Below are 27,451 nucleotides of genomic sequence, written 5' to 3'. Positions count from 1 at the left end.
AATCACCTGGAAGCGACAGAGGCTGGTGTCGCTGGAGCCTGTCAGAAAAGAGAGGGGCCAGAAGAAATTGAAGACAGAGCCTTGCAGGTCATGCCAAAGACATGATTTTGGTTTTTATCCTAAAAGTTCAGGAAAGCCATCCAAGAGTGTGAGCAGGCTCGGGGTATGAGGTTTAAGCATCCTGGTAGCAGGGTAGAGCTCAGGCTGGAGGTTAAGAAAGGACTCAGGGAGATTGCGTAGGCTCCCGCAGGAATCAAGGTGAGAGCTCAAGGTAGTTGGTCTCTCAGTCAGGTCCATGCAGGAAGCCAATGGCTCACTCAGACTAAGAATTGATGAGAGCTGGATAAAGGGTCTATCTGCGGATGTGGGCAAAGATAGGGAACAACCCAGGGTTGACAATGTAGAACTATGGGAAAGCCATCATCCCTCTTAGTAATGTAGAGGTAAGGGGGTGGGGGGTGGCATTAATAGAAAGCTCTAGGATCTGCAGCTTGGGAGAGGTACCCCTCCAACGGGAGCTATGGTCTTGGCTAGAGGAACACAGCCTCTGTCAAATGCAGCCCGTTAGGAAAGGAGCAGAGGAAGCTGGAAATAAATACCTCAGCCCACTCCTCTCACCCCTAATCCCCAGCCAATGCATCACATTGGTTCGGCCCAATCAGAGGCCAGAGGGTACAGGAGATTGGGTGATGCAGTCTGTAGAAATCAGTCTCCTAGTGCACAGAGCCACGAAGCACTGATGGAGAGTGGGCTACAGGGTAAATGGAGAACATCTGGCACATCTGTGCTAGGGTAAACATGAATGAAGACAGGAGTAGGGAGATTCAAGAGCTGTTATCAAGTTAAAACCAAAAGGACCTGAGAATGGGTCAAACGTAAAGCAAGTAAGTGCCAAAGAGATCTCCCATGGATTGGTTCAAGGGAGGGGGTATTACAGAGAAGGCACAGGATTCAGATCAAGACATGTTGTTGCATGTTCCACCCCCCTACTTAGGACTATGGTACTGAAACAAATCATATAAGCTGCCTGAGCCTGGTTTGCTCGTCTGTGATATGGGGGATTCTAATATGTCACTCATAGACTTGTGGTAAGCATTGGCTTAACTAATAACTATGGGAGTCATGTATAAACTGTGGTCATGCATGCTATAAAATCACTGCATTTATTATTGTTAAGAACTAGGAAGAATCACAGAAATTGCCTGCTCTACTCCCCTCACAACATCACTGAGGCTCAGAGAGTTAAAATGACTCATGCAAGTGGCCATTCATAAGTGGCAGGGGGCCATTCATAAGTGGCAGGTACAGAATTTGAGCCCATGGTCTGTCTCAGCCTTATGCACTTTCTTTTTTTTTTTTTTTTTTTTTTTTTTAATTTTTCTGAAGCTGGAAACAGGGAGAGACAGTCAGACAGACTCCCGCATGCGCCCGACCGGGATCCACCCGGCACGCCCACCAGGGGCGATGCTCTGCCCACCAGGGGGCGATGCTCTGCCCATCCTGGGCGTCGCCATGTTGCGACCAGAGCCACTCTAGCGCCTGGGGCAGAGGCCACAGAGCCATCCCCAGCGCCCGGGCCATGTTTGCTCCAATGGAGCCTTGGCTGCGGGAGGGGAAGAGAGAGACAGAGAGGAAAGCGCGGCGGAGGGGTGGAGAAGCAAATGGGCGCTTCTCCTGTGTGCCCTGGCCGGGAATCGAACCCGGGTCCTCCGCACGCTAGGCCGACGCTCTACCGCTGAGCCAACCGGCCAGGGCCTTATGCACTTTCCATATCATTACCCTGTGCAATGAATGAAATGGGAATTTAGTCAGGCACGAATCACTCCATCTTTGTGGCCAAAGCTATTTCCCAGTCTTGACTGGGGTGGGGGTTGCTTTTTTTTTCAACCTTTCACTTGAAAAAGGCCCTTTCTCACCTTCTCAAAGGATTTGAGAAGAACTGGACAAAAGGCCAGGCAGGTAGGTGGCCACAGCACCTGAGTGAGCTTCCTCGCTCTGTTCTCCGTCTCCCTTTCAGCTGTGAGAAGAACTGTGGGCCAGTGAACTCCAGTGCAGATATTACGCTCAGGGTCACCATGGGGGACGACTCCCCAGAGGCCATGTTCGGTTGGTATTTAGATGGTACCCCACTAGAGAAGGTGAGGACACTGGCAACCCTCAAAAATGAAAAAGTCTTCCCACTTTGGCTTCTCATGTGCCTAGGACTGGGCTGGGGGTGGGTCAACTCCACACAGAGCCTGTGGAGAGGGAGTCAGGGGTGGGAGTACATCTCCCAGAGGTAAACCAGGGCATTGGGCAGAGAAAGAATGAATGTCTGAGAGCAAGAACAATGGAGAAACGCCACAGCAGATGCTGTTGGTGCCCCAGCCCAGCCTGCTGTGAAGAGGCCCCTGGCCCAAAACTATGAGGTCTAACAATCCAGCCCCTCTGCCTCTGAGTGAGGTATTTTCTGTGGTGCAGCTTGTGTGCTCCAGGGCTCCCCGTGGGGTCAGGCTGAGGCTGGACGCCTCCTGAGACCATTTCTTTGCCTAGTTTCATTTTCCACCCTATTCTGCTTCCCTCCCTCCCCTACTGGCTTTCCCTAAGAGCCCTCCCTCAATAAATGACCTGCACATGATTCCTCATCTCAGGCTCTGCTGTTAGGAAACCTGACCTAGGATAGTACCTTAACCAGGCTGGAGACAGGATATATGGGCTGTGCCTGCCACTCTTCCATCACAGACAAACTGAAAGGCCCCCAGGGGTCAGAAACCACTGCCCTGCTGAGGCCCAGGGGCTTGAGCATATACTGGGGCTCTGGGATGTGCTCTCTTTCAGACCTGGTCCCTCCCGGCAGCCTGCAGGCTCCAAGGATTTTGGCCAAGTTCTTTAATCCTTCTTCAGAGCAACACTTCAACACTGCTGCTGAACAGCTCCCCCCTGCAGACCTGGGGCCAGGCCACCTTCCGAATCAGAGTCACAGGTGTGAAGGCCTCAGTTCAGCCTCATGTCATGGATTCGGTGTGTTGTAATAAATGAGTCAAGACAAACCTAGAAGCCCCAAAATATGGAACATCAGTGTAGGATGGAGGCCACACACAGGCTCTGGTGTGAATCCCACCAGTACTGCTTTCTAGCTAGGAGACTTTAAGCAAGGGATTTAACCTCTCTGTTCCTCGGTTTCCACACATGTACACTGTGAGTACTAAAAACACCTACCTGCCTCAAACAGTATTATGCAGGGCTGGGGGGTGAGCCAATAAAAGTAGTGCAAGCAGATCACTCAGGGGCCGTGCAGCCTGAATGTCCTGCCTCGATGATTCCGCACTTTTGGCTTAAAACAAGCCCAGAGCGCAGGGAAATGTAGATTCTCAAAAAGATAAATAACGAGGGTGAGAATTCTTTTTCAGATGGATTCCTTTGACCTAGTATTTCTCAAAGTGGCTCATAGACCAGCCGCACTGGGATAACCTAGGGTACTAATTTCAAATGCACACTCCTGGGATTGCCCCAAACCTTCTGAATTCAGTCTAGGCCAAGGAATGAGTTGTAATCGATTAAGAGTCTCTTTCTGCCCAGCTCTTCCAGGTACATACTGTCTTTGAAAACCCAGGTGATTATACCGGTGGGGTGGGAGGTTGGTGCAGGTCACCTGGGGTCGGGGAGGGCTATTCACAGTGCTGTGGGGGCCTGGAAGGAGCACTGTTTCAGGTGGGATCAGTCTGTTTCCAGATCCTGGCTGTGGCCCCACCTGGCTCAGTGAGCTTGAGCAAGTCATCGTTCCCAATATACTCCCTCCTCACCAAAGTTCTGAGAGGAAGCTATTCCCACTGGCCCCACTTTATACATGAAGAACTGATGCTAAAAAGCTTAGGTCTAAGGTCAAATGGCCAGTAAATGGCAGAACTGGGATTCAAGGTCAAGTTTGTCTGAATCTGTTCTTCCATCTCTGCCCAGTTCTCAAGGTGAGATTCGGGAGGCCCTGCATCAGGGTAGTGAGGTCTGCAGCTCAGGGTCCAGAGAAAGGCCTGGGAATCTGCATGCTCAGCAAGTTCCCCGTGTGATCCCAAAGCCTGGTGAAATCTGTGTGACCCACACAGCCCCTCAGCACCCTCTGTCTTCACTCCCCAGCAGTGACTGGGCAGGCCTATGGGGAGGACACCTATGTGATCACCTCTCTGCCTCCCCCGGAGGTGCCCACCTGCACCGCTGCCCCGGAGGAGGGCACCGTCCTAACAAGCTTCGCCATCTTCTGCAATGCCTCTGCTGCTCTGGACCCCCTGGAGTACTGCTTCTGTCTGGAATCAGGTACCGGCCCAGGGCTAGGCGCTCCCTGCAGCTCCAGGGCTCCTCCTTTCCCAGAACAGGGCCTGTCTCTCTCTGGAAGCTGCAGAGAATCTGTTCCATGTTGGAGAAAGGTTTGCAAGATGAAGATTTCCCTAAATGTTAACCCCCCACCCACAGGCACACTGACCCAGCCACATATCTGAGAGAGATCACAGCAGGTCCCATCAGCATCTCCTCCACAACAAGTGAAGCCTCAATGACCTCTGTCCTGGCAAGAGGGAGGTGGAGAAAGAGAAATGGACGAGTGCACACAGAAGCATGACCATGTGGGGCCACTACTAGGACACCATCCTTCAGCACCCACTCCAAGTAGCCACGACCCCTTAGAAGTCTGGAGCTATTGAGGACCGAGATGGGTCTGATTCACAGAATTGTCAACAATTTTGTTGATCTTATAGCAGAGAATAGGCAATGTCACGGATCACACTGAACTGAAAGGAGACATTTTTGCAAAGGTTTACAGGGATGAAACATGCAGACCCCATCCTCATTGCACAACACCTTGCACAGCGTCCTGTCACCATAACCCACACCCCACCCAGGACAGCAGTACAGCATCAGCAGGAGAGGTGGGGTGAGCAGCCCACACTGCACCTGTTCTCCCAATTTGGGGACGGCTGATCCATGGAGGGCTCGTGTGCGTCCTTGTCTCCTTCCAATAGGTTTGGTATTTTGTGATCCTCACATGAGCTCTGAAAATGTTCTAGCTACACTGAAACTTTCCTCCAAACCTAGGCACTAGGAGTGTTGCTGGGTGCTCTCCAGTACTCAGCATTGAACACTATAAAGACATAACTTGAATGCCTTGACTAGGAAAATGTGGACATAAGTTATCCTGAGACCCACGAGAGTGTGGTTTTCATGGAGTGTCCCATCAAATAGCTGTGGAATGCAGGGCTGTGAAGCGGGCGGTGACTGGTTCTCAGTCTGCAGGGAAACAATTCAAGGAAGTAGGTTTCATTCCAAACCTCTGTCCCTCTAACTGGAGAGGCTAAGCTAACTGCTTCAATTCTGACTGGTTATTCCTCTGTAGTACCTCCCTGCCTCACACAGGTGAGCAAGGGGACAGGGAAGTGCGACCATATTAAAATGAGTTGTCAATTGCAATTCAGTAACTTCATGAGTATCTGTACAATTGAATAGTGATCCCAATGATAGGTGGGTCCCCTTTAAGAATACAAAGGTTATTCATTCATTCATTCATTCATTCATTCATTTTTATACTCAATACGTGTTGAATGTCAGGCTCTGTTTTAGGTGCTAGATATATAGCGTTGTACAAACTAGAAGAAGCTCCTGACCTCAATGCGTTTACAGTTAGTGGTAGAGACAGCCGGTGAACACTGACATCTGACAGTGGGTGCTGTTTTAGGGAGAGCAGCCAGGGAAGGCCTTGTACAGGAAGTGACATTTGAGTGAGCTTGGATGTGTTTTGAGCTAATTATTAAGACCTCTTTCTCCTCCTCCTCTTCTTTTTATAGTCTTGTTTACAATGGTTTTTGTTTTTTAATTTTTATTTATTGAATTTAGTGAGAGAGGAAGGGAGAGGAAAGAGAGAGACAGGACCATTGATCTTTTCTTGTACGTTCCTGTCTGGGGTATCAAACCCACAACCTTCCCACTTTGGGACAGTGTTTTAACCAACTGAACTATCGGGCCAGGGCTACAATCTTTTTTGTAAAATTAATTTGTAAAAGAATTTTATAAAAGAGAGAGAGAAAGAAAGAGAGAGCGAGAAAGAGAGAAAAATCAATTTGTTGTTCCATTTATCCATGCATTCATTAGTTGATTCTTGTATGTGCCCTGATTGGAGATTGAACCCACAACATTGGCATATCAGGTGGTTTACAATCTTGAATTTAAAAAACTAAACTTGCAGCCCTGGCTGGTTGGCTCAGTGGTAGAGTGTCAGCCTAGTGTGCAGGAGTCCCGGGTTCGATTCCCGGCCAGGGCACACAGGAGAAGCGCCCATCTGCTTCTCCACCCCTCCCCCTCTCCTTCCTCTCTGTCTCTCTCTTCCCCTCCTGCAGCCAGGGCTCCACTGGAGCAAGGATGGCCCAGGCGCTGGGGATGGCTCTGTGGCCTCTGCCTCAGGCGCTAGAATGGCTCTGGTTGCAACAGAGCAACGCTCCAGATGGGCAGAGCATCGCCCCCTGGTGGGCATGCCGGGTGGATCCCGGTCGGGCACATGTGAGAGTCTGTCTGACTGCCTCCCTGTTTCCAACTTCAGAAAAATAAAAAAATAAAAAAAACTAAACTTGCAAATGGTGGATTTTTTTCCTGAAAATGTTCCTGGGTTTCAGTAAAGTTAATCCAAGGTCACAGAGCATGTAATGATCTAGAGAGAACAGTGAATTAGTATAAATGGCTGTCTTCTCCCAGAAAGTACGGAGTCCCTGAGTACCTGCCAAGCCTTCATGAGCTGTGGACTTTGTGTCCTTGTCATCAGGCACTAATTTGGTGGGTTATAGACTCCCTGGGGCCTGGAGATGCTCCTCTAATTGTCTGATTTCCATTTGCCAGGTTCCTGTCTACATTGTGGCCCTGAGCCTGCCCTCCCATCAGTTTATCTGCCACTTGGAGAAGAAAACAATGACTTTGTGCTGACAGTGGTCATTTCTGTTTCCAACCAGGCAGGGGACAGACGGCAGACCCATGCAACAGTTAAGGTGGGCAGTGGTCATTGTTTCATTACTGAGAAAGCTTGACCTGTCAGAACCTCACTAAGAGGATGGCAGGCTATTGAAGGTCAGCCCTCGACACAAGGGTTTGTAAAAAGAGAAAGTAAATGAATAAATAAATAAATAAATAAGGGTGGCTGGGTTGAAAGGAGCCGAGGGCATGTGAGTCACTAATTCATCCATTCCTTCAACAAATAGTTACAGAGCACCAACTATGTGCCAAGGTCTCAGGGATACAGCTGTGCACAAAACAGACATGGTCTCTACCTTTGAAGGTCTTATGATTAGTGGCCAAAATAAGGGTAGGATCCTGGCAGCTTGGAGTGGGGGCCTGAGGTGGTTGGAGCACAAGGACTCATGGATGAGGTAGGTCAATATGTTCAGAGTCCAGAGGAAGGACCCATGATCAGCTACCAGGGCTACCAGGCAGAGACTGGATAAAATCCCAAGTAAATGGCAAGAGTCAGAAGCAGTGGACTGGGAAGGGACTGAGTATCCTGAGAAAGGCAGTGAAGGATGAAGCAATGACTTGCCCAAGGCTTGCTTCTGTTGGCTGTCAGCTGCAGTCCAGCTGCCCTCAAATCTCAGGAAGTGCCTGAGGCCCCACGCCACGTGCAAAGGCTTCCAGGCCTGCTCTGCCTTCCCACGAGGAGAGCTGTGATATCAGGCTCTTGTTCCTGAACAAGAACCAGCGAATCAAGGGCTTCCATGCACAAAGCATGTTTCTGGTTTCCCATTAGGTGGGACTTGGAGACAGCTGTGTTGAGGATGTGGCATTTCGGACTGCAGTGTCAGAAAACATTACCTACGCTCTATAAGGCAAGCAGGGCCCAGAGTGGCTCTTCCAGCTGGCCAGGTCCGTGTCCTCCATGCTAGACCAGGAGTGCCAGGGGCTGGGATCCAGGCAGCCACAGAGAATGGATGCCAGACAGAAGGTACTAAAGATGGGCCCTTTATGTCTTCTGCTGGGGCCCCTGGAGTTAGTATGTAGTCATTTGGGGTGGGAAGTGGGGTTCAGGGACCCATGGAGAAGTCTTTGGTGTTAGCATCATCTCCCTCTTCCGGTCCTTTCAGTAAGTGACATAGAAAAAAGGCTGTCTGCTCAGCCTCATGGAGTCACAGGCTTCTAGGGTGGAGTATCACTCCAGTCCTTCCTGTTAATGATGATGAAACAGAGGCCAGAGGAGGAAAGTGACCTGGCCTCGGTCGTATGGTTAATGCGTTGGAGTTGAATTTAGATGTTATTCCAGCTCTGTCACTTAACAAATATATATTCACAGGCTGGTGACCAAACTAAGCCTCAGTTTCCCAACCTGGAAAATGGGGATAACAGTTATTTTTCTAATAAGGTTATGGTGAGAGTTAAATAAGAATTACATTCACTGTAACTATAGGTCAAACCATACAAAATTGTCCACATTCAACCAATTTTAGTCCACAAAATGGCAATTTCATGTGTTATAACCTCGAGTTATAAATAACTATTGCAGAACATATGGTGACTTCCACCCCAGTGCATGGTACATGAATGTTAATACATATGGTGACTTCCACCCCAGTGCATGGTACATGAATGTTAACACATATGGTGACTTCCACCCCAGTGCATGGTACATGAATGTTAACACATATGGTGACTTCCACCCCAGTGCATGGTACATGAATGTGACATGCACTCCCAGGCATGCTGTACCACACACAGAACTGCACATACATGCTGGGCATGGGGAAGAGAAGAGAGGCTTCTCTGGTTCCTGGAAGGGTTTTCATGCAAGTACTTGGCATGGTGCAGGACACGGGATAAGTAATTTTAATACAAAGAAGTGGTGATTGTCAAGGTACTTAAGTACAGAGAAGTAACTAACATTTATTGAGCACCTACTATGTGCCCTTAGGCCCTAACTTAGGGCTCCAATGATGTATAATCCCATTAAAACTCTATAAGGTAAATGGAGAGATTCTCATCTATGTTACAGAAGAGGAGACAAGAGAATTTTAGTAGCTTGCCAAGGTCGTTTCTAGTAGGTGGTGAAGACAGCGTTCAAACCCAGGCTGGCCCTTCCCCCATCCACCTCCAGCCCTCCCAGACCTCTCACCAGCCCTCTGTTTCACACCAGAGCCCCCATATACATACACCCCTCCACCTAGTTCTGGGTGACATTCACTCTGAGTATTACCTGTGGCAAGCTTCCCTTTGGATGTCCTGTGGTCCCTGAGCACACAGTTAACGCAGGACCACAGTGGCTCAGCCTGAGTGACCAGAATCCAAAGGGGGCAGCTGTGTGTGGAAGGAGTGGTAGCTTTTGAAGAATGAGGCAGCCAACCCATAGTGACCTGGCGGGGAGGGCACTGGGCCCATAGCTTCTAGCTCTCTCTCTTCCTGCTCCCATCTCCTACTGAGTGAATCCACTGGCCAGAGGACCAGGCGTCAGTGACATCTCTATGTGGACAGCTCCAAGAAGGTGATGAGGATGGTGGGAAGATCTGCAGAAGCAAACATGAGATCAGCCATTATCTGAGTTTCCCTTCCAGAACATTCTGACAAGAGTCCCCATGACTGGCCTAGTCTTTCCTCTATCCAAGCCACAGCCTGTATATACCCCGAGCTAATGGCAGACACACAAAAATCTGTAGCTGCCATGCAAGACTGCCGGTTAGACTGAGCAAGCTGTGACTTGCAGGCTGTGAGAAGGACTTCATTTGTATCTGTGCTACTCCAAATGGTTGCCACTTGTCATGTCTAGCTACTTACAGCTAAATTAAAATGAAATAAAGTCAAAACTTCCATTCTCCAGTTGCACCAGCCATATTTCAAGGTCTTAACTATCACATCTGATGACTGGCTACTTTATTGAATAGCACAGGGAAGAGGATGTTTCTGGGTAAGCTTAGGGATTCGAACAGGTGACCTCAGCATTCCAGTTTGACACTCTATCCACTGCGCCACCACAGGTCAGGCTCAAATCTTTCTAAAATGCTTTCATCAAGGCACTGGAACCATATTTTCTCTCCCTACCTTCCTCCCTCTGTGCCAAGGTGAGAGAGTGTGTGCTGGGGTCGCTGTCTGCAGTCACCACCACCCTAGGGGACATGCAGAGGGTGCAGGGGCTGGCCAAGGTGCTGAGAGAGGTGACCAATCACAGTGAGGAGCTCACACTCTTGGCCCAGGTGAGCAGTTCTCACCCGCTGAGGCAGGCCACGGGACATGTACCTCCATGGGGACTGACAACTCACGCTAGCACAGGTCAAAGGTTCCTCAGTCACAGGGATGCCACAACTTCTACTATCTTTTCCCAAAAGTCCAACAGGTGATGCTAAGGGAGGGAAGGTGCCCCCCCATAACTCTGTGTCTCCTAGGTATGATGGCCTGGGAGCTTACATACCACACCCGGCCCACACATTGAATTTAAATCATTGAGTGGATTCCGGTCGGGGCACTAGCGGGAATCTCTCTGCCTCCCGTCTCCCACTTAATAAAAAAAAATAATTGGGTGGTCCAGATGCTGCTGCTGACCACCATGTCTCCCACTTCAGTGCACACCAGGCTGATACCCCACTGCCAGCTCTGCCCTTCTTTCACTTCTGACACCCCCACCCCTGCCTACTTGACCTGCCCACATGGTGGCTTGGACATATCAGGGGATCGATGCAGTGCTCAATGACAAATCAGCTGGGGTAAAGATACCCAGCTCCCCAACCCTCTTGGTGGATAACTCCCATCCATCCATCCATCCATCCATCCATCCATCCATTCGTCTGTCCATCCGTCCATCTAGTCAGTTAATGTTTACTGAATGCCTAGTATGTTCTGGGCATTGTGCAAAGAAGGCACTCTGGGAAGGATTCCGAGATGGACTAGGCTGTTCCACTACAGGAAGTTAGCATATTGCAGGGAGAGAATGCCTGGCCTCATGTTGGTGATACAGGCAGCTGGTGTGATGAGCCTGGTCCAGATTTCCCTAGTTTGTGTACTCATCCTGTTCATCTAGCCCTTACCCCTGAATGGTACAGAGGTGGTCCATGCCAGGCACGGCTCATGCTGGTTTTCCTTCTCCTCTGGGTGAGCCCAGCGGGAAGCGAGCTGGGCTCTGCAGCAGGCCAGTGAGGCCCTGTTGGCAGTGAGTGCCAAGGACCGTCCTGAGGACCGGAGGAGCCAGGCAACCACCAGGGACCTGTTTCAGGCTGTGGCACTGACCTCTCCATGTCATCACTCAGTCACCTCCATAAATTAAAATCATATGAGTACAAATGTGACAAGAGTGTCCTGCATCAGGCCAACATGTCTCGACCTTATTCCCCCCCTCCTTGCCAGTTACTGAATGCAGGTGGCCCTCTAGTGAGGTGAGTCTCTGCAGCCAGGACTAACCCGGAAGGGGGGGCTGGGAGCTGAAGCCTGTCTGCCTGGGACTAGGCAGCAGGTCCTTCCTGGAGGGAGAGCTGGGTGCTACATTTCTGCATGTACCATACAGCAGGGGTCCCCAACCCCTGGGCTGTGGACCGGTACCGGTCCATGGGCCATTTAGTACCAGTCCGCAGAGAAAGAATAAATAACTTACATTATTTCCATTTTATTTATACTTAAGTCTGAACGATGTTTTATTTTTTAAAAATGACCAGATTCCCTCTGTTACATCCGTCTAAGACGCACTCTTGACACTTATCTCGTAAGTTCAACAATTATATTTTAAAATACCACAGTTTTTACGCCAGTCGCATAATTTTATTTTGTGATTTATCCGTCCCACCCTAAAGGCCGGTCTGTGAAAATATTTTCTGACATTAAACCGGTCCATGGCCTAAAAAAGGTTGGGGACCACTGCCATACAGGGCCGCCAGGAGTAAATAAACAATGCACATAGGGCACCAATCAGTCCTTTTTGAAAGGAATGCAGAGCTGATTAAATGGAGAATGGCTATGAGAACTTCTAATGTAAGAGAAATAGCAGAGGAATAGCAGCACCTAATAGTTGAGTGTTATTGTGTATCTGGTACTTGGTTAAACATTTTGTATGCAATATCATTTTTTAAAAGACTCTATTTATTGATCTTTTTGAGAGAAGAGGCGTGCGCGCTCGCGCGTAAACACACACACGCATGCGCGGGCGCGCGCGCAGAGGGTGGGGCAGGAAGCATCAACTCATAGTAGTTTGCTTCTCATATGTGCCTTCACGAGGCAAGCTCAGGGTTTTGAACTGGTGACCTCAGCATTCCAGGTTGATGTTTTATCCACTGCACCACCACAGGTGGGGCTGCAATATCATTTTTAATAATCTCAATGAATCTAGAGTCTACGTGTTCTATTGATGACAAGAAACCGAGGCTCAGAGTGATTTGTTAATTGGCTGGAGCACCCAGAGCTAATATAGGGCAGAGCCAAGGACCTGAGATCTCTCTGCCTCTATGGCCTTATATGTACTTGATCAACACTTCCATCAATACCACCACTAGTTCACAGGGCAACTTTGTGCAAATTAGAAAAAGTCTCCACTCTTTCTGTGAAGACGCAGTCCTGAGCTGGAGTATACAGCATGATGACCCTGGTAAACTAAATAAAGACCCCCAAGATGTCCATGTTCTCATCATCCCTGAGCCTGTCAAAATGTCACCTCACATAGCAAAAGGGTCTCTGCAGATGTGACTTAAATTAAGGATCTTGAGATATAGAGATGATCCTGGATATCTGGGTGGGCCAATGTCACCACAAGGTCCTTGTAAAAGGGAGGTTGAGGTAGAATTGATTTCAGAAGCAAAAAAGACAATTTGATTACAGAAGCATAATGGTGGGGTGATAGGGGGAAGGAGCTATGAGCCCAGGGATGTAGGCGGCCTCCAGAAACGGGAAAAGGCAAAGAAGTAGATTCTCCCCAAGAGCCTCTAGAAGGAACCAGCCCTGCCAACTTTAACCCTGTGAAACTGATTTTGGACTTTCGGCCTCCAGAGCTGTAAGATAACAAATATGTGTTGTTTTAAGCCACCAAGAGTATGGTTATTTGTTATAGCAGCTCTAGGAAACTAGTAGAATGAGCAAAGCACACAGTGGACTCCAGTGCAGGTGCTCACCCTGCCCAGCTCAGTACAGCAGCCCTGGTGCTCGCTGGCATTCCCATCCTGGCACACCCTTGATATGACTGCTTCTGATGACAGATCCTGCTGCCTCGGCCTTCAGAAGGACATAGTGAGCCGACCGTGGTGAATCTGACCAGTCCTGAAGCTCTGTGGGTGAACCTGACTTCAAAGGGGGCAGCTCTGGGGATCCAGCTGCACTGGAGACCTGACATCCCTCTCACACTCAGCCTGGGCTACAGCTACCCCCCCCAACAAGACTAGCTATGATGCCAAAGCTCACCCTCCACCAATGGCTGCTCCAGGTAGTCACATCATCAGGCCGGCTTCTCAAGCTGTTCCTGGGAGCGTGATCAGCTCAAAACTTAATAATCAGAAGCCTTATGGAGAAAGAAAAAAAAAAAAAAGAAAACCAGTGCTACATTAAGTGCTTATTTTTGTTGGTGATATTATTATTACTATTACTCCTACTATTATCACTCAGCAATACAGGTGAGCACTTACTATATACCCTGAAGAAGCTGACAAACACTCACCAAGCTGACCTCATTGCAGCCCTCACAACAACCCTCAGGGAGGGGAACTATTAAAATCTCCATTTTCCAGATAAAACAGGGAGGTTAAGTAAGTGGTCCAAAGTCACACATCCAAGAAGGGACAGAGTCAGAATTTGAGCCCCCGTCTGTTTGCCTTGGCAGCTGTGCTCTGCACACTGACCTGGGAGTGCCTCTTCTATGCTCTTGGTCTCGGGAGGAGAGGGTACTCTAGGACACTGGGGAGACCATCAGGGACAGCCAAGTGACCTTGTCTCTGTCGTCAATGATGTCAGCCCAGTTTCCACACGCTTCAAGCTGACCATGAGCGCCCCCTTTCCTGCAGATGAGGTGTCCACGTGGATCCTGAGCCCAGAGCACCTGCACTTTGGAGAAGGTGTCTACTATCTGACTGTGATCCCGGAGTCTGCCCTGGAGCCAACCCCTGGCAGAGACCTCACAGTTGGCATCACCACCTTCCTTTCCCATTGTGTGTTCTGGGATGAAGTCCAGGGCACTTGGGACGACTCTGGGTGCCAGGTAAGGAGAAGGAAGGGGAGAAGGCAGAGCAGCTTGGCTGGCTGTGTCCCGCTCCTTTAGGGTCCTGTTTTAGTGCCTCTGCTGCACCATCTTCAGACCCTCCATGGGGCCTTTGAATGTGTGCCTGGACGCACCCTCCCAACTCTTACCCTGTGAAGTTAACTCCTCCTTCAGATCCCACCTGAAGTCTCCCTTCCTCCAGAAACTTCTCAACACTCCGGTTAGGTCAGATTTCCTACTGTGAACTATCAGAGCACATAGGCCTGTCTCCTCCACAGACTAAGCAGAGTGGTAGTTCTACATCCGCTTAGGAGGTCACTAAAAGATGTCTGTTCCCTCAGTGCACTGGGAGTCACTAAGACAGGAATAATGTGTTTTTCTCACCATTAGGAACAAATAACCACAGACCAAATGGACAAATGACTGGGAAGCCCTGCTGACTCTGGGTTGTGAGAAAGGCCAGAGTATCATTTCCAAGTGAATGAACTCATAGCTGAATCCTTTATTCTATGCCATCTGCTGTGTTATCTCATCAAATCTTCACAATAACCCTCTAAGATACGTAGTATTCACATTTTACAGGTGGCAAAACAAAGGCTCAGGACGCTAAACTAACTTGCCCCAAATCCCTCACCTAGTAGGTAGAAGGGCTAGGACTGAAACTCAGGTCTGCCTGTCTCCAGAGAATAATAAGCCTTAGAGGTGTGAGGGACTGTTTCTCCAGAGCTGAGCCCACTCTCACTGAGCCCCTGGATCCACCTGACTCTAGTAATTGCAATCAAATCTCTGCCTCAGGTGAGCTTAGCTCTGCCCCCAAGGAGGCAAAGCCCGTGACAGTGTCCTGGTAGCAGACCTTGGCTTTGAGGCCATCAGAAGCCATCTCTGTGGTATCAGTGCCCCCCTTCCATGCCATTATATATGCTGTTCTCTCCCCGAATGCCCTTCTTACCTACAACACCTGGAAAACTCCTATTCACCCTTCAATCTCCCACTCCAATGCCACCTTCCTTAGGGAGATTCCAGATGTCTGGAGTCTTCCTCTGTTAGATTTCCACAGCACTTCATACCCTCCCCATGAAGAGCAACCTCCATATCTACAGAGTTGAAATTTATCACACATCTGTCTCCACCTACAAGACCAGAAATACCTTCTCTAATTTATTCTACAAGCCTGGCTAACTAGTGGGGATATAATTAATGATGAGAAAAACCAGTGAGCCCTCAGTCTAGCAGAGGGCACACACAAGAAGCAAATGGCACACACGTATCAAATGACGACAGTCACAAGTAGTGTAAGAAGCCAGGCTGCAATAGAGTCACAGAAGGGGACTCAGAGCCGAGCTCCGGAAGGTTAGCTTCTGCTGCAGCTGCAGCTTCCAGGTCAGCTCCTGCCCTGGCTCCCACCTGCCACACATGGGAGATCCCCAAAGCACCAGGAAGAGACGAGGGTGCACTGAGATGTCCAAGGCACAGCAGGTTCCCCACACGTGCAGCACAGGCCTTTGTTTCTTGGGAACAAGACCCCAGATGTGTTGTGACTTTTTAGAGTCTCTCCCAGAAGCTGTCTGATCCCCGTGTGGCTGGCACAGAGGGCCCACTGCAGGCTGTCCTGAGATGTCTGAGGCTCAGAAAGGGAGATGGGGTAGGAACTGGTAGCATGGCTCTGCCATCAGACAGGCTTGGGTCCCATCCTACTTCAGTTCTAGCACAGTGACCTGGAACGAGTCACCCCACCTCTTTGAGCTTTCCCATCTGAAAATGAGCATTAAGGATACTTATGTTTGGGGTGGGACCTAGATGAGATTACAGATATAAAGTACTTAGTGTGGTGCCTGGCACACAGTGAGTGCTCCATAGATGAAAGCAATGGCTGTGTTAGCCAATCTGAGCACAGAGAAGACAAAATTGTACATAAAATGGAGAGCAAGGAAACAGTGGACATGGGATTCAGCATGGTGGTTGGGTTGGGGGAGGCACGGGAACGGGTCGGGGAAGGATCACGTCGCTAAATGTAAGTTATTGGAAAGCTCCTAGCTTTTGGGTGTTCATGGATTCTCAGGTGCTTATTATGTTATTAAAAGTATATACCTGTTAATACATACATATATGAATGTGGGACATGCAAGGTCATATGCGGAAGTGTGTCATATAGCAAAAAGTTATATTCATCTAATATTATGTACTTGATACTCATATAGATATACAGATACAGATACATATAGAGAGCATTGAGGAACATAAATTAGTAAATGGGATCATCAAGTTTGCATGGAAAACTATCAGTGAGTTCTCTAAATCAGTGGTCCCCAACCCCCAGGCTGCGGACCAGTACTGGTCCGTGGGCCATTTGGCACCAGTCCGGAGAGAAAGAATAAATAACTTACATTATTTCCGTTTTATTTATATTTAAGTCTGAATGATGTTTTATTTTTAAAAAATGACCAGATTCCCTCTGTTACATCAGTCTAAGACTCACTCTTGATGCTTGTCTCGGTCACATGATATATTTATCTGTCCCACCCTAAGGGCCAATCTGTGAAAATATTTTCTGACATTAAACTGGTCTGTGGCCCAAAAAAGGTTGGGGACCACTGCTCTAAATAGTAAAGAAGGTTCCAAATCTAAGGTCTACTGAACTTGTCAGAAGGTAAGGGCAGAATTATTGCAAGGGGTCTGAGAACCGTATTCTCACATATCTTTTCTCAAAGGGCACTAAAGGTGCAACTACTATTGTGAGGAGATGAACAGATTAATTTCCAAAGTTCAAAGAGGCCCTTGCGGAAAAGGTTGAGAAAACCGCTGCAGCACCACCCCTAAGGCTTTATGAAACGCAGGAGGGCGGCCCTGGCTGGTTGGCTCAGTGGTAGAGCGTCGGCCTGGCGTGCGGAAGTCCTGGGTTCGATTCCTGGCCAGGGCACACAGGAGAAGCGCCCATTTGCTTCTCCACCCCTCCTCTTCTCCTTCCTCTCTGGCTCTCTTATCCCCTCCCGCAGCCAAGGATCCATTGGAGCAAAGTTGGCCCGGGTGCTGAGGATGGTTCTGTGGCCTCCGCCTCAGGCGCTAGAATGGCTCTGGTTGCAACAGAGCGATGCCCCAGATGGGCAGAGCATCGCCCCCTGGTGGGCGTGCCAGGTGAATCCCGGTCGGGCACATGCGGGATTCCGTCTGACTGCCTCCCTGTTTCCAACTTCAGAAAAAAAAAAATAAAAAGAAAGAAAGAAAGAAAGAAAGAAAGAAAGAAAGAAAGAAAGAAAGAAAGAAAGAAAGAAAGAAAGAAAAAGAAAGAAAGAAAGCAGGAAAGAAAACGCAGGAGGGCAAAGATCTTAGACATAAGTTAGATCTGGCCCCGGGGCTCTCAGCACTGAGATGGTCTTGTCACTGGCACCTGCTTGGGTTTCTTCCCTGAAAGCAGCCCCACCCCTTCTGGGAGCACCAAGTGTTCCCTTAAGCCCCACAGCTGCATGCCAGATGCTGACCAGGATTGGGAAACAGTGAGAAAACAACACAGCCAACACGGGACTAAGACCCGTGTGAAATCCATCAATAAACAGCTGGTGCCATGCCCGTGTGCAGGTGTCAGCCTTTGCTGGGTGGCTCATTTAAGGGAAAGGAGGCATGTTTGGGATACACAGGTTCTTCCTCACCAGGCGTTGAGCAGAAAACTTTCTGCTCCCTCCCACCTTACCGCCTTGTGTTCAACACTGGAACGAAAAGGTGGTGTTGGGTTGTAGGGTTGAATTAAAGAACTTTACCCACCAAATGGTCTTGTGGGGAGATTTCAAGCTGGCCAAGGGCTTTAAGGAAAGCCTGCCTCTGAGTGTGGGGTATAAATTAAGGGTGCTGCTGGGGTCCCTGCCCTCGCCCATTCCTGTTTCCCTGCCCCTGACCTCACTGTCCCATACCACATGGGACAGTGTGCCCAAGCTCCATCCATATGCCCCACCCCTTAGAGACACATCTGGCCACTCTGTGTCCAGAGTGGACACACCAGTGGCCAGTCCACTTTGGACTGGTGATCCTGAGGAACAGGTCTGTGCAGGCCCTGGAAGCAGGGAATTCTGAGGCTCTCAGTCCCCAAACCATGGTTAAGGAGTGGGAGGCTATGGTAAGGCAAGTGAGGCACCTAGAGTGCAAAACTGAAGGAGGGGCTCACTCTCAGGGTCGCCCACGGCCTTGCCCTAGTCCTGGCTAGGTGGTATGTGCTTTGGTGAGAGCGTCTCCTCAGCCCCAACTCCTCATCCTGTGTAGAGGGGCACAGCAGGAGGACAGCTAGAGTGGGACCCTTCCAAAGATCAGCCGAAGACAAGGGCTCCTGGTGCCTAGATCTTCCAAGGAATCAAGTTTCAGGAATACTTTCCTGGTGCTGAGACACCAACTTAGAATTAAATATTTGTCCTTCCTTTTTCTTGCATGGTTCCCCCAGTCTCAATCTTATTTTGCTCTTCGGTGTAAGATGACCAACTGTCATCTTACTTACACTTGCCCAGGCATGAGGAGATTCCCAGGACTCAAGACTTCCAGTTTGAAAAGCAGGGAAGTCCCTGACAAACTGAGATGAATTGGTCACCGTGGATGTCCTCTCAGCACCTAGCTCAGTGCCTGGTCGAGAATCAGCACTTCAACAAATATCTGTACAATGAATGAGCATCAGATGGAAGAATGGCTGGCATGAGGCACACCAAAGTGTGATAATGGTTGATTGTGGAGGGTGTAGGTTAGAAGGGAGTTTTGCTTTAGCTGCAATACTTATCTAAAAAAGGCAAAGCAGACTGACAAGACGGACCCATTGAGAATGGGTCCATCGAGAATGTCCATTGAAAATGATGGATGCAAAGATGATTTTTAAAGATAATATTCTCCTCATTTAAAAATTAAATGATAAAAAACTGAAGTGGAATCCTGAAGCTGGTCTCCCACAGGCTCCCCAACCCCTCCCCAGGACAGGTCCACTCTTCATTTTCCCAGGGCTCGAGCAACTAGGGAATGTGCTCGCAAACCCACCAGGGCCCCTTTGTGGTTGCAGGTGGGGCCGTGGACCACCCCCTCCCACACACACTGCCTCTGCAACCACCTCACTTTCTTTGGAAGCACATTCTTGGTGATGCCCAATGCCACTGATGTCCGCCAGACCGGGGAGCTCTTTGCCACCTTTGAGGACAACCCTGTGCTCGTGACCACCGTGGGCTGTCTCTGCGTGGCCTACATGCTGGTGGTGATCTGGGCAAGGAGAAAGGATGCTCAGGATCAGACCAAGGTGAGATCGTATGGTCCTGGGGAGTGGGAGGGAAGAGCAGGTGTGAACCCTTGCAGGGGCCCTGGTGGATGGAGGCCAGATGGGGAGCCAAGAGGCTGGTTGCAATCTAGACCTTGATCGGTGGAATCATCTCAGATAAGCTGACTTGAGTGTCTTTATCTGTAAAAATGTCCTTTTTCATCAGATTATAATGAGGATTATGATACTGATCATTTATGGAGGATTTACTAGGCATTTCCCCATTTAATACTCACAACAGCCCTAAGTAGAAGCTACTGTGTTGAGGGTCCCCAAGACCACCCTCAAGTTTCAATGATTTTCTAGGAGGACTCAGAGAATTCCAAAAAGCTTTTATATGCATGATTATGATTTATTACAGTGAAAGGATCCAGATTAAAATCAGCAAAGGGAAGGGCCCGCGAGAGATCAGGCAAGAGCTTCCAGTTGTTCTCTCCCAGTGGAGTCATATGGACAGACTTAATTCTCCTAGCAATGACAGGTGATAGTACATGCAAAGTAATGCCATCAAGGAAAGCTCCCCTGAGTGTGGGTGTCTAGGGTTTAACTGGGGTCAGCCACTTAGGTGCGGAGTGCCCACAACACTTATTTCCATTCCTCAATCTCTAGCAAACCATCCCCACTCCCGCCCAGGGGTCACACTGATACAGCATGGCCTGAAGCCCTCACTGTAAACCACATTGTTAGTATAAACTATCCATGGCCCCAAGTATTCAAAGACACTTTTACAATGTTGGGACTTCTGAGGACTTACAGGTTATCTTCCAAGATCTGTCCAAGAGCCAGTCCTTTCTTTGAAAGGTGCAGGTTTTGGACAACCCAAGCTTGCTAAGTTCACCCTTTACTGCATAATACCTCTGTCATCTTACAGAGGAGGCAACCAAGGAGTAGAAAGTGCAACTAACTGATCAGAAGCCACCCTCCCAGGAGCCAGAATTCAAACCCTGAACAGCCTTACAAGATAGGCCTGAGGAGAGAAACAAGATCATACAATGAATTGTGCAGCAAATGGCAACAACAAAGTTCTGATTGGTTTTTCAATCAAATTGTTTTCCAGTTTGTTTGCTCCATGTCTGGCACATAATGAGCCTTCAATAAATATGTATGTGTCTGAGGGAGCACTAAATGAATGCAAGTATGCAGTCGCAAAGCTCTGAAACAGTCTCCATTCTCTGCCTTCCCCACATACAGCAACACCTCTTAGATGTTAAAATGATATGAAACTTAAGATAAATAGTTGCAGCATTTATACTGTTATCTATGATCCATCCAAGAAATTAAATATTAATTATTTTAAGTGCCTCGGCTGTAGGTTGATTCCCACAAAGCAGACTCTGAAATGGAGTTGAGCATGCAGGGTGTTTATCAAGGAGTGCTGGGGGCAGCCCTTGGGAAGAGAGGGAAGGAGACAGGATGAGCAGAGGGAGAAGTAGAGCTGGAACGCGGCCTGCTGACAGCCCGGATGACCCCATAGAGAACTCCAGAGCTCTCCACAATTGGGTTGAGATGCCCAAGTCTTGATCACACCCACGCACCGCATCAATCTGCCACTGGACTGCCAATCTCTCCAGGAGAGTGCTTGACATCAAAAGACATGGCTCTTGCGTCCCTGACAACAGCACCTCAGCAGCTGGGGCAACAAGCCCTCCACTGATGAGAGATGTGGGCAGTTCATCACAGAGCCCACTGCAGCCTCTGACCAACTCCAGCTTTTTAAAATAGTTTTAATTTTTTGTTTAACCACCTTAACATTCATTCCTTTTAAATTCCCTTCCAGGCACAATATGGTTATCAATGCTATGAGAAATTATACATAAACAGAGTTTGTATCATTCACCAGATCAAACATCAAACATTCTCAGCTGAAAACCAAGTTCATTTCCAATTTGACTATTTTGGGTCATATTTAATAACACATGCATAATTGTACTTTTATTTTTAAAGTTGTTTGTTTTTACTTGTTCTTGCCTGATGGAATGAATAAATAGCAGCCATAATTTTGCTTTCCCCATTTCTTGTCACGAATGCCAGCTCACTCTTGGCTGTTGTGCAGTGATAAACCCACTGAGCAGAGTCCTCCTAACTCAATGCTTCTGTCCAGGTGGAGGTCACAGTGCTGGAGGACAATGATCCCTTTGCCCAGTACCACTACCTGGTGACAGTCTACACTGGACACTGGCGAGTGGCAGCTACTTCCTCAAAGGTACCTGACCATGTGAAATCCCTCAGGCAATCAGCATGTCCCACTCAGCGAAGTGCCTGCCAGTCCATTGTTGGGTTCCTTTAGCACAGTGGCTTTGGGGCTGTAGGTTGCTTTTTTTTTTTTTTTTTTTTTTTTGTAGGTTGTTTTTTTAATGTCTTGCTTTTTATTTTTTATAGAAAAGAGTCCTTCTGTCAAACAAATATCACACTATCACCCTAAGCCCCAAAATTTAAAAAGAAAAAGGAGTAGTGGGTTAAAGGAAAGTTGGGATCCAGCATGAAGCTACCAGGAGCCTCTCTTATCCCTATCAGAGTAACTCAGACAGTTGGTTACCTGCATGCAAATTTGCTTGCATATGAAGAACAATAGTCAATAAACTGATCAGTGACTAAAAGGAAAACAGAATTTATAAGAGAGAGGGGAGAAAGGAAAGAGAAAAAAGGCCACCAAGTGAAAACAATGAGTCTTAAATTACATTTTTTGGGGGTAAGCTGATTAGCTGGCATCTGTCCTTGGACAGGCTGATTAAAGGTTATAGAGAAACGATTCTCCTTATTTATGGGTTCTCTGAGACCTTTGAACATTAAGCTGTGGGGCATACAACAGGCTGTCTCTGCAGTGTCTTGGCCTCTTCAGTTAAGTCCGCCCTGTACCATACCCCTCATCAGAATACATTATCCCTTGCAACAGCTCCAAGGTTCCTTAGCCGACAGTAAAGGCTCCAAGGAACAGACTGAGAACAGTGGCATTTTCTATACTGTCCTGGAAAAAGCTCCATTGTTTTTTCAAAAACAACATTAGGCTTCATTAAAGTAGGGCATTTATTTGTTTACTTTTTATTTTTTAGTCTTATTGTTTTATTTACCTGTATATTTGTTTTATTTTTATTTTAAAAATTGTTTTATTTTTATTTATTGCTGTGTCTTAGGTCTTCAACCAGCTGTCTAAAACAAAGTGCTCAGTAACTATTTGTTAAATAAACATAGAAATCAATTTCATCCAGCTAATGAAACAGCCATCTCACTTCTGTTTGACACTGAAGAGTCAACCTGAATAGGAAGTCAAACCTGTGATGCACTGTCCATTTCTCCTCGTGGAGAACTGCAGTCACATTTCAATCTGATATTGTTTTAGTTTTATTTCCCCTAGTACAGTGGTTTTTAATTAGGGGCGATGTTGCCCTGGGCAGACTGGTAGCAATGTTGAAAGCATTTTTGGTTGTCACAACTTGGAAGATTTTACTGGCATCTAGTGGGTAGAAGCCAGGGATGCTGCTAAACATCTTGCAATATACAAAACAGCCCCCAGATCAAGAAATGATCTGGCCTACAATGTCAATAGTGGAGACATCCTGTTATAGAAGCAGACTCTGAAACAAGGAGTGCAAGTAGTTGATTTGAGAGGGGATCCTAGGATGCCCCAATACTGGAGGGGGAAGCAGACAGGGAAGGGAAGGAACCAATAAAGAATGCATTATTAACCTGTTACCCTTCTGGGAAACTGGAGCCTAATCCCACTTGGAGACTTTAGAAAACAGTAAGAAATGTGGGCTTCCACTATAGTCTTCCTGCAGAAGACTCTGGGAAGACCAGGCAGCTGCAAGAGGAGGTGGAGCAGCTGAAAAGTGGAGGCAAATCTTATGGAGCTTGGGGCTTTTATGGAGCTGCTGTCAGCTCTAAGCAGGAAGAAGCTGATCTTTATACACAAGTTGGCCCCTCCCACCTTACCCAGGTACAGAAAACACAGACACAAACAGCAAAAAGAGCAGTAGCTGCAGACAAGAAGCCCATTGTGGGTTGAAAACAACAGCTGACACCAACCCAAGAAGATCTAGAACCAACACAACTAACTGGTAGCTGGTGGCAGACAGCACCAACCCAAGGCTCAGTAGCTACACAAATAGCATGCCCAAAGGAGGAGTCTATACATAGACAAAATGGGTAAAGAAACGTGACCCAAATGAATCAATAAGAGAAATCCCCAGAAAAAGAACTAAATGAAATGGAAGTAACCAAACTACCAGAAGCAGAGTTTAAAATAATGATTTTTAGGATGCTCAAGAATCTTAGAGCAACAGTAGATGGACATAATGAGCATATAAATAAAGAGATAGCAAGCATCAAAAAGGACATTGAAATCATAAAAAAGAACCAGTCAGAAATGACAAATACAATATGAGAAATGAAGACTGCATTAGAAGGAATGAACAGCAGGCTAGAGGAAATAGAGGATCGAATCAGCGATTTAGAAGACAAGATAAACATAAGCACAGATAAGTAGAGCAGCAAAACAAAAATAGGCTCCAAAAGATTGAGGAAACTCTAAGAGAGTTCTGTGACAACATGAAGAGAAACAACATCTGCATCATAGGGGTTCCTGAAGGAGAAGAGAATGAACAAGGGCTAGAGAAGCTGTTTGAAGAAATCATAGCTGAAAATTTCACTAAATTGATGAAGAAAAAAGTCACACAAGTTCAAGAAGCACAGAGAGTCCCATTAAACAGGAACCCAGGCCCTGGCTGGTTGGCTCAGTGGTAGAGCATTGGCCTGGCGTGCAGAAGTCCCGGGCTTGATTCCCGGCCAGGGCACATAGGAAAAGCGCCCATCTGCTTCTCCATCCCTTCCCCTCTCCTTCCTCTCTGTCTCTCTCTTCCCCTCCCACAGCGAGGCTCCATTGGAGCAAAGATGGCCCGGGTGCTGGGGATGGCTCCTTGGCCTCTGCCCCAGGCGCTAGAGTGGCTCTGGTCATGGCAGAGCGATGCCCCGGAGGGGCAGAGAATCGCCCCCTGGTGGGCAGAGCTTCGCCCCTGGTGGGCGTGCCGGGTGGATCCCGGGAGGGCGCATGCAGGAGTCTGTCTGACTGTCTCTCCCCGTTTACAGCTTCAGAAAAATACAAAAATAAATAAATAAATAAAAATTAAAAAAAAAAGAGGAACCCAAAAAGGCCTACACCAAGACACATCATAATTAAAATGCCAAAATTAAGAGACAAAGAAAAAATACTAAAAGCTGCAAGAGAAAAGTAGTTAATTACCTACAGGAGAGCCCCCATAAGGATGACATCCGACTTCTCAATAGAAACACTGAGGCCAGAAGGGATTGGCAAGAAATACTCAAAGTGATGCAAAACAAGAACCTACAATCAAGACTTCTTTATCTAGCAAGGCTATCATTTAAAATTGAAGGAGAAATAAAAAGTTTCCCAGACAGCCTGACCAGGCAGTGGCGCAGTGGATAGAGCATCGGACTGGGATGCCGACGACCCAGGTTCAAGACCCTGAGGTCTCCAGCTTGAGCGCGGGCTCATCTGGTTTGAGCAAAAAGCTCACCAGCTTGGACCCAAGGTCCCTGGCTCGAGCAAGGAGTTACTTGGTCTGCTGTAGCCCCATGGTCAAGGCACATATGAGAAAGCAATCAATGAACAATTAAGGTGTCGCAATTAAAAACTAATGATGGGGAGAAGACAAGATGGCACTAGAGTAGGCGGATGTACCAACATCTACCTCCCAGGACCAAAGTGGATTACAAACTAATTTTAAGAACTATCATCTGGAAAAACCAACGTTGGACTAAACTAAGAGGACTCTTCAACCAAGGAACACTGAAGAAGCCACACCGAGACTGCTTAGTGTATCCCAAGGTTCTCTTTACCAAGCCATAATCGCAGAGCTCCAGGGAAAAGCAACCTGGTCTCATCTCTCCAGGCAGAGGAGAACAGAAGCTCCATATCCACACATGCTGCAGATGGCTTTTCCAGTCTACCTGAATCATTACCAGCTAGAAGCAGCGGTCATTGGGACTTGGACATGAGCTGCAAAGTATAAAATGGTGACAACATTTCCAGTGCCATGCGAACTTTTCCTGGATGTGGACTTTTCCTGGACTCCTGCTCCTGTGACAGCTCCTAACAGATTGAACTGGGGTTGGGTTGCATTTTTCAGGGATTTGGCATGGTGTTGGGGCCAACTTGGACTTGGTGAACATGTTAAGGACACTACTCTTTTATGGATTCTTGCTATATTGGCCAAGAGTTTGCTTAAAGGCTTTAATCACTGTAAAAAAAAATAGAAGACTAGATAAAGAAGATGTGGCACATATACACTATGGTATACTATTCAGCCATAAGAAATGATGACATCAGATCACTTACAACAAAATGGTGGGATCTTGATAACATTATACGAGTGAAATAAGTAAATCAGAAAAAAACAAGAACTGCAGGATTCCGTACATTGGTGGGACATAAAAACGAGACTAAGAGACATGGACAAGAGTGTGGTGGTTACGGGGGGCAAGGGGAGGGAAGGAGGGAGAGGGGGAGAGGGAGAGGGAGGGGCACAAAGAAAACTAGATAGAAGGTGATGGAGGACAATCTCTCTTTGGGTGATGGGTATGCAACAGAATTGAATGACAAGATAACCTGGACATGTTTTCTTTGAATGTATGTACCCTGATTTGTTGATGTCACCCCATTATAATAAAAACTTATTTATAAAATAAATAAATAAATTAAAAACCTAATGATTGATGCTTCTCATCTCTCTCCATTCCTGTCTGTCTATCCCTCTCTCTGACTCTCTGTAAAAAAAAAACTTTCCTAGACAAATAGACTCAAGGAATTCATTATAACAAAACCAATACTAAAGAAATGTTAAGGGGCCTGCTGTAAAAAGAGCAAAGGAAAGAAAAAGGAATAGAGAAAAAGAGGAATGTAGATTTAAAGAATAAAATGGCAATGAATAAGTACATGTCAATAATAACCTTAAATGTAAATAGATTCAATGCTCCAATCAAAAAGACATATGGTAGCTGCATAGATAAGAAAACAGGGCCTGTACATATGCTATAAGAGACCTACCTAAGAAAAAAAGATACACATAGACTGAAAGTGAAGGGGTGGAAAAAAATATTTCATGAAAATGGAAGTGAAAAAAAAAGCTAGGGTAGCAATACTTATATCTGACAAAATAACCTTTAAAACAAAGGCCATAGTAAGGGATAAAGAAGGTCACTACATAATGATAAAGGGAGCAATCCAACAGGAGGATATAATCACTGCAAATATTTAAGCGCCTAATATAGGAGCACCTAAATATATAAAGCAGATTTTGATGGACATAAAAGGTGAGATTAACAGCAATACTATAATAGCAGGGGATTTTAATACCCCACGACCATCAATGGATAGATTCTCCAGACAGAAACTTAACAAAGAAACAGCAGAATTAAGGGACACACTAGATCAACTGGATTTAACTGACATCTTCAGAACCTTTCACCCCAAAGCAGCAAAATATACATTCTTTTCAAGTGCTCATGGTACATTCTCTAGGATAGACCACATGTTAGGACACAAAACAAGTCATAATAAATTTAAGAAGATTGAAATCATATCAAGCATCTTCTCTGATCACAATGGCATAAAACTAGAAATCAACTACAATAGAAAAACTGAAAAACATTCAAACACTTGGAGGCTAAATAGCACGTTATTAAATAATGAATGGGTTAACAACGATATCAAGGAAGAAATAAAACATTTCCCTGAAACAAATGAAAATGAACATACAACAACTCAAAATTTATGGGACACAGCAAAAGCAGTCCTGAGAGGGAAGTTCATAGCATTACAGGCATACCTTAGGAAGCAAGAAAAAGCTCAAATAAATAACTTAACCCTGCATCTAAAAGATCTAAAAAAAAGAACAACAAATAAAGTCCAGAGGAAGTAGAAGGAAGAAAATAATAAAGATCAGAATGAAAATAAATGACATATAGGCTTAAAAAAATGCAAAAGATCAATGAAACAAAGATATGGTTCTTTTGAAAAGGTA

At 47.0% G+C, this 27,451-nt stretch overlaps 1 protein-coding gene across 1 annotated transcript in view; it reads left to right on the top strand.

The window, feature by feature from the left end:
- Positions 1–27,451, top strand: part of LOC136381457 (polycystin-1-like protein 2) — a 103,359-nt gene that overhangs the window by 38,186 nt on the left and 37,722 nt on the right. The window contains 12 exon segments of the mRNA XM_066350201.1: positions 2,018–2,138; positions 2,818–2,962; positions 4,111–4,287; positions 6,850–6,995; positions 7,748–7,942; positions 10,044–10,175; positions 11,078–11,194; positions 13,152–13,316; positions 13,318–13,375; positions 13,950–14,143; positions 19,167–19,397; positions 21,517–21,618. Coding sequence (XP_066206298.1) covers positions 2,018–2,138; positions 2,818–2,962; positions 4,111–4,287; positions 6,850–6,995; positions 7,748–7,942; positions 10,044–10,175; positions 11,078–11,194; positions 13,152–13,316; positions 13,318–13,375; positions 13,950–14,143; positions 19,167–19,397; positions 21,517–21,618 — 1,783 coding nt within the window.

The sequence above is a fragment of the Saccopteryx leptura genome, chromosome 9 (genome assembly GCF_036850995.1).
Source record: "Saccopteryx leptura isolate mSacLep1 chromosome 9, mSacLep1_pri_phased_curated, whole genome shotgun sequence".
Classification (NCBI taxonomy): domain Eukaryota; kingdom Metazoa; phylum Chordata; class Mammalia; order Chiroptera; family Emballonuridae; genus Saccopteryx; species Saccopteryx leptura.
This window is presented reverse-complemented; position numbering and strand designations above follow the sequence as displayed.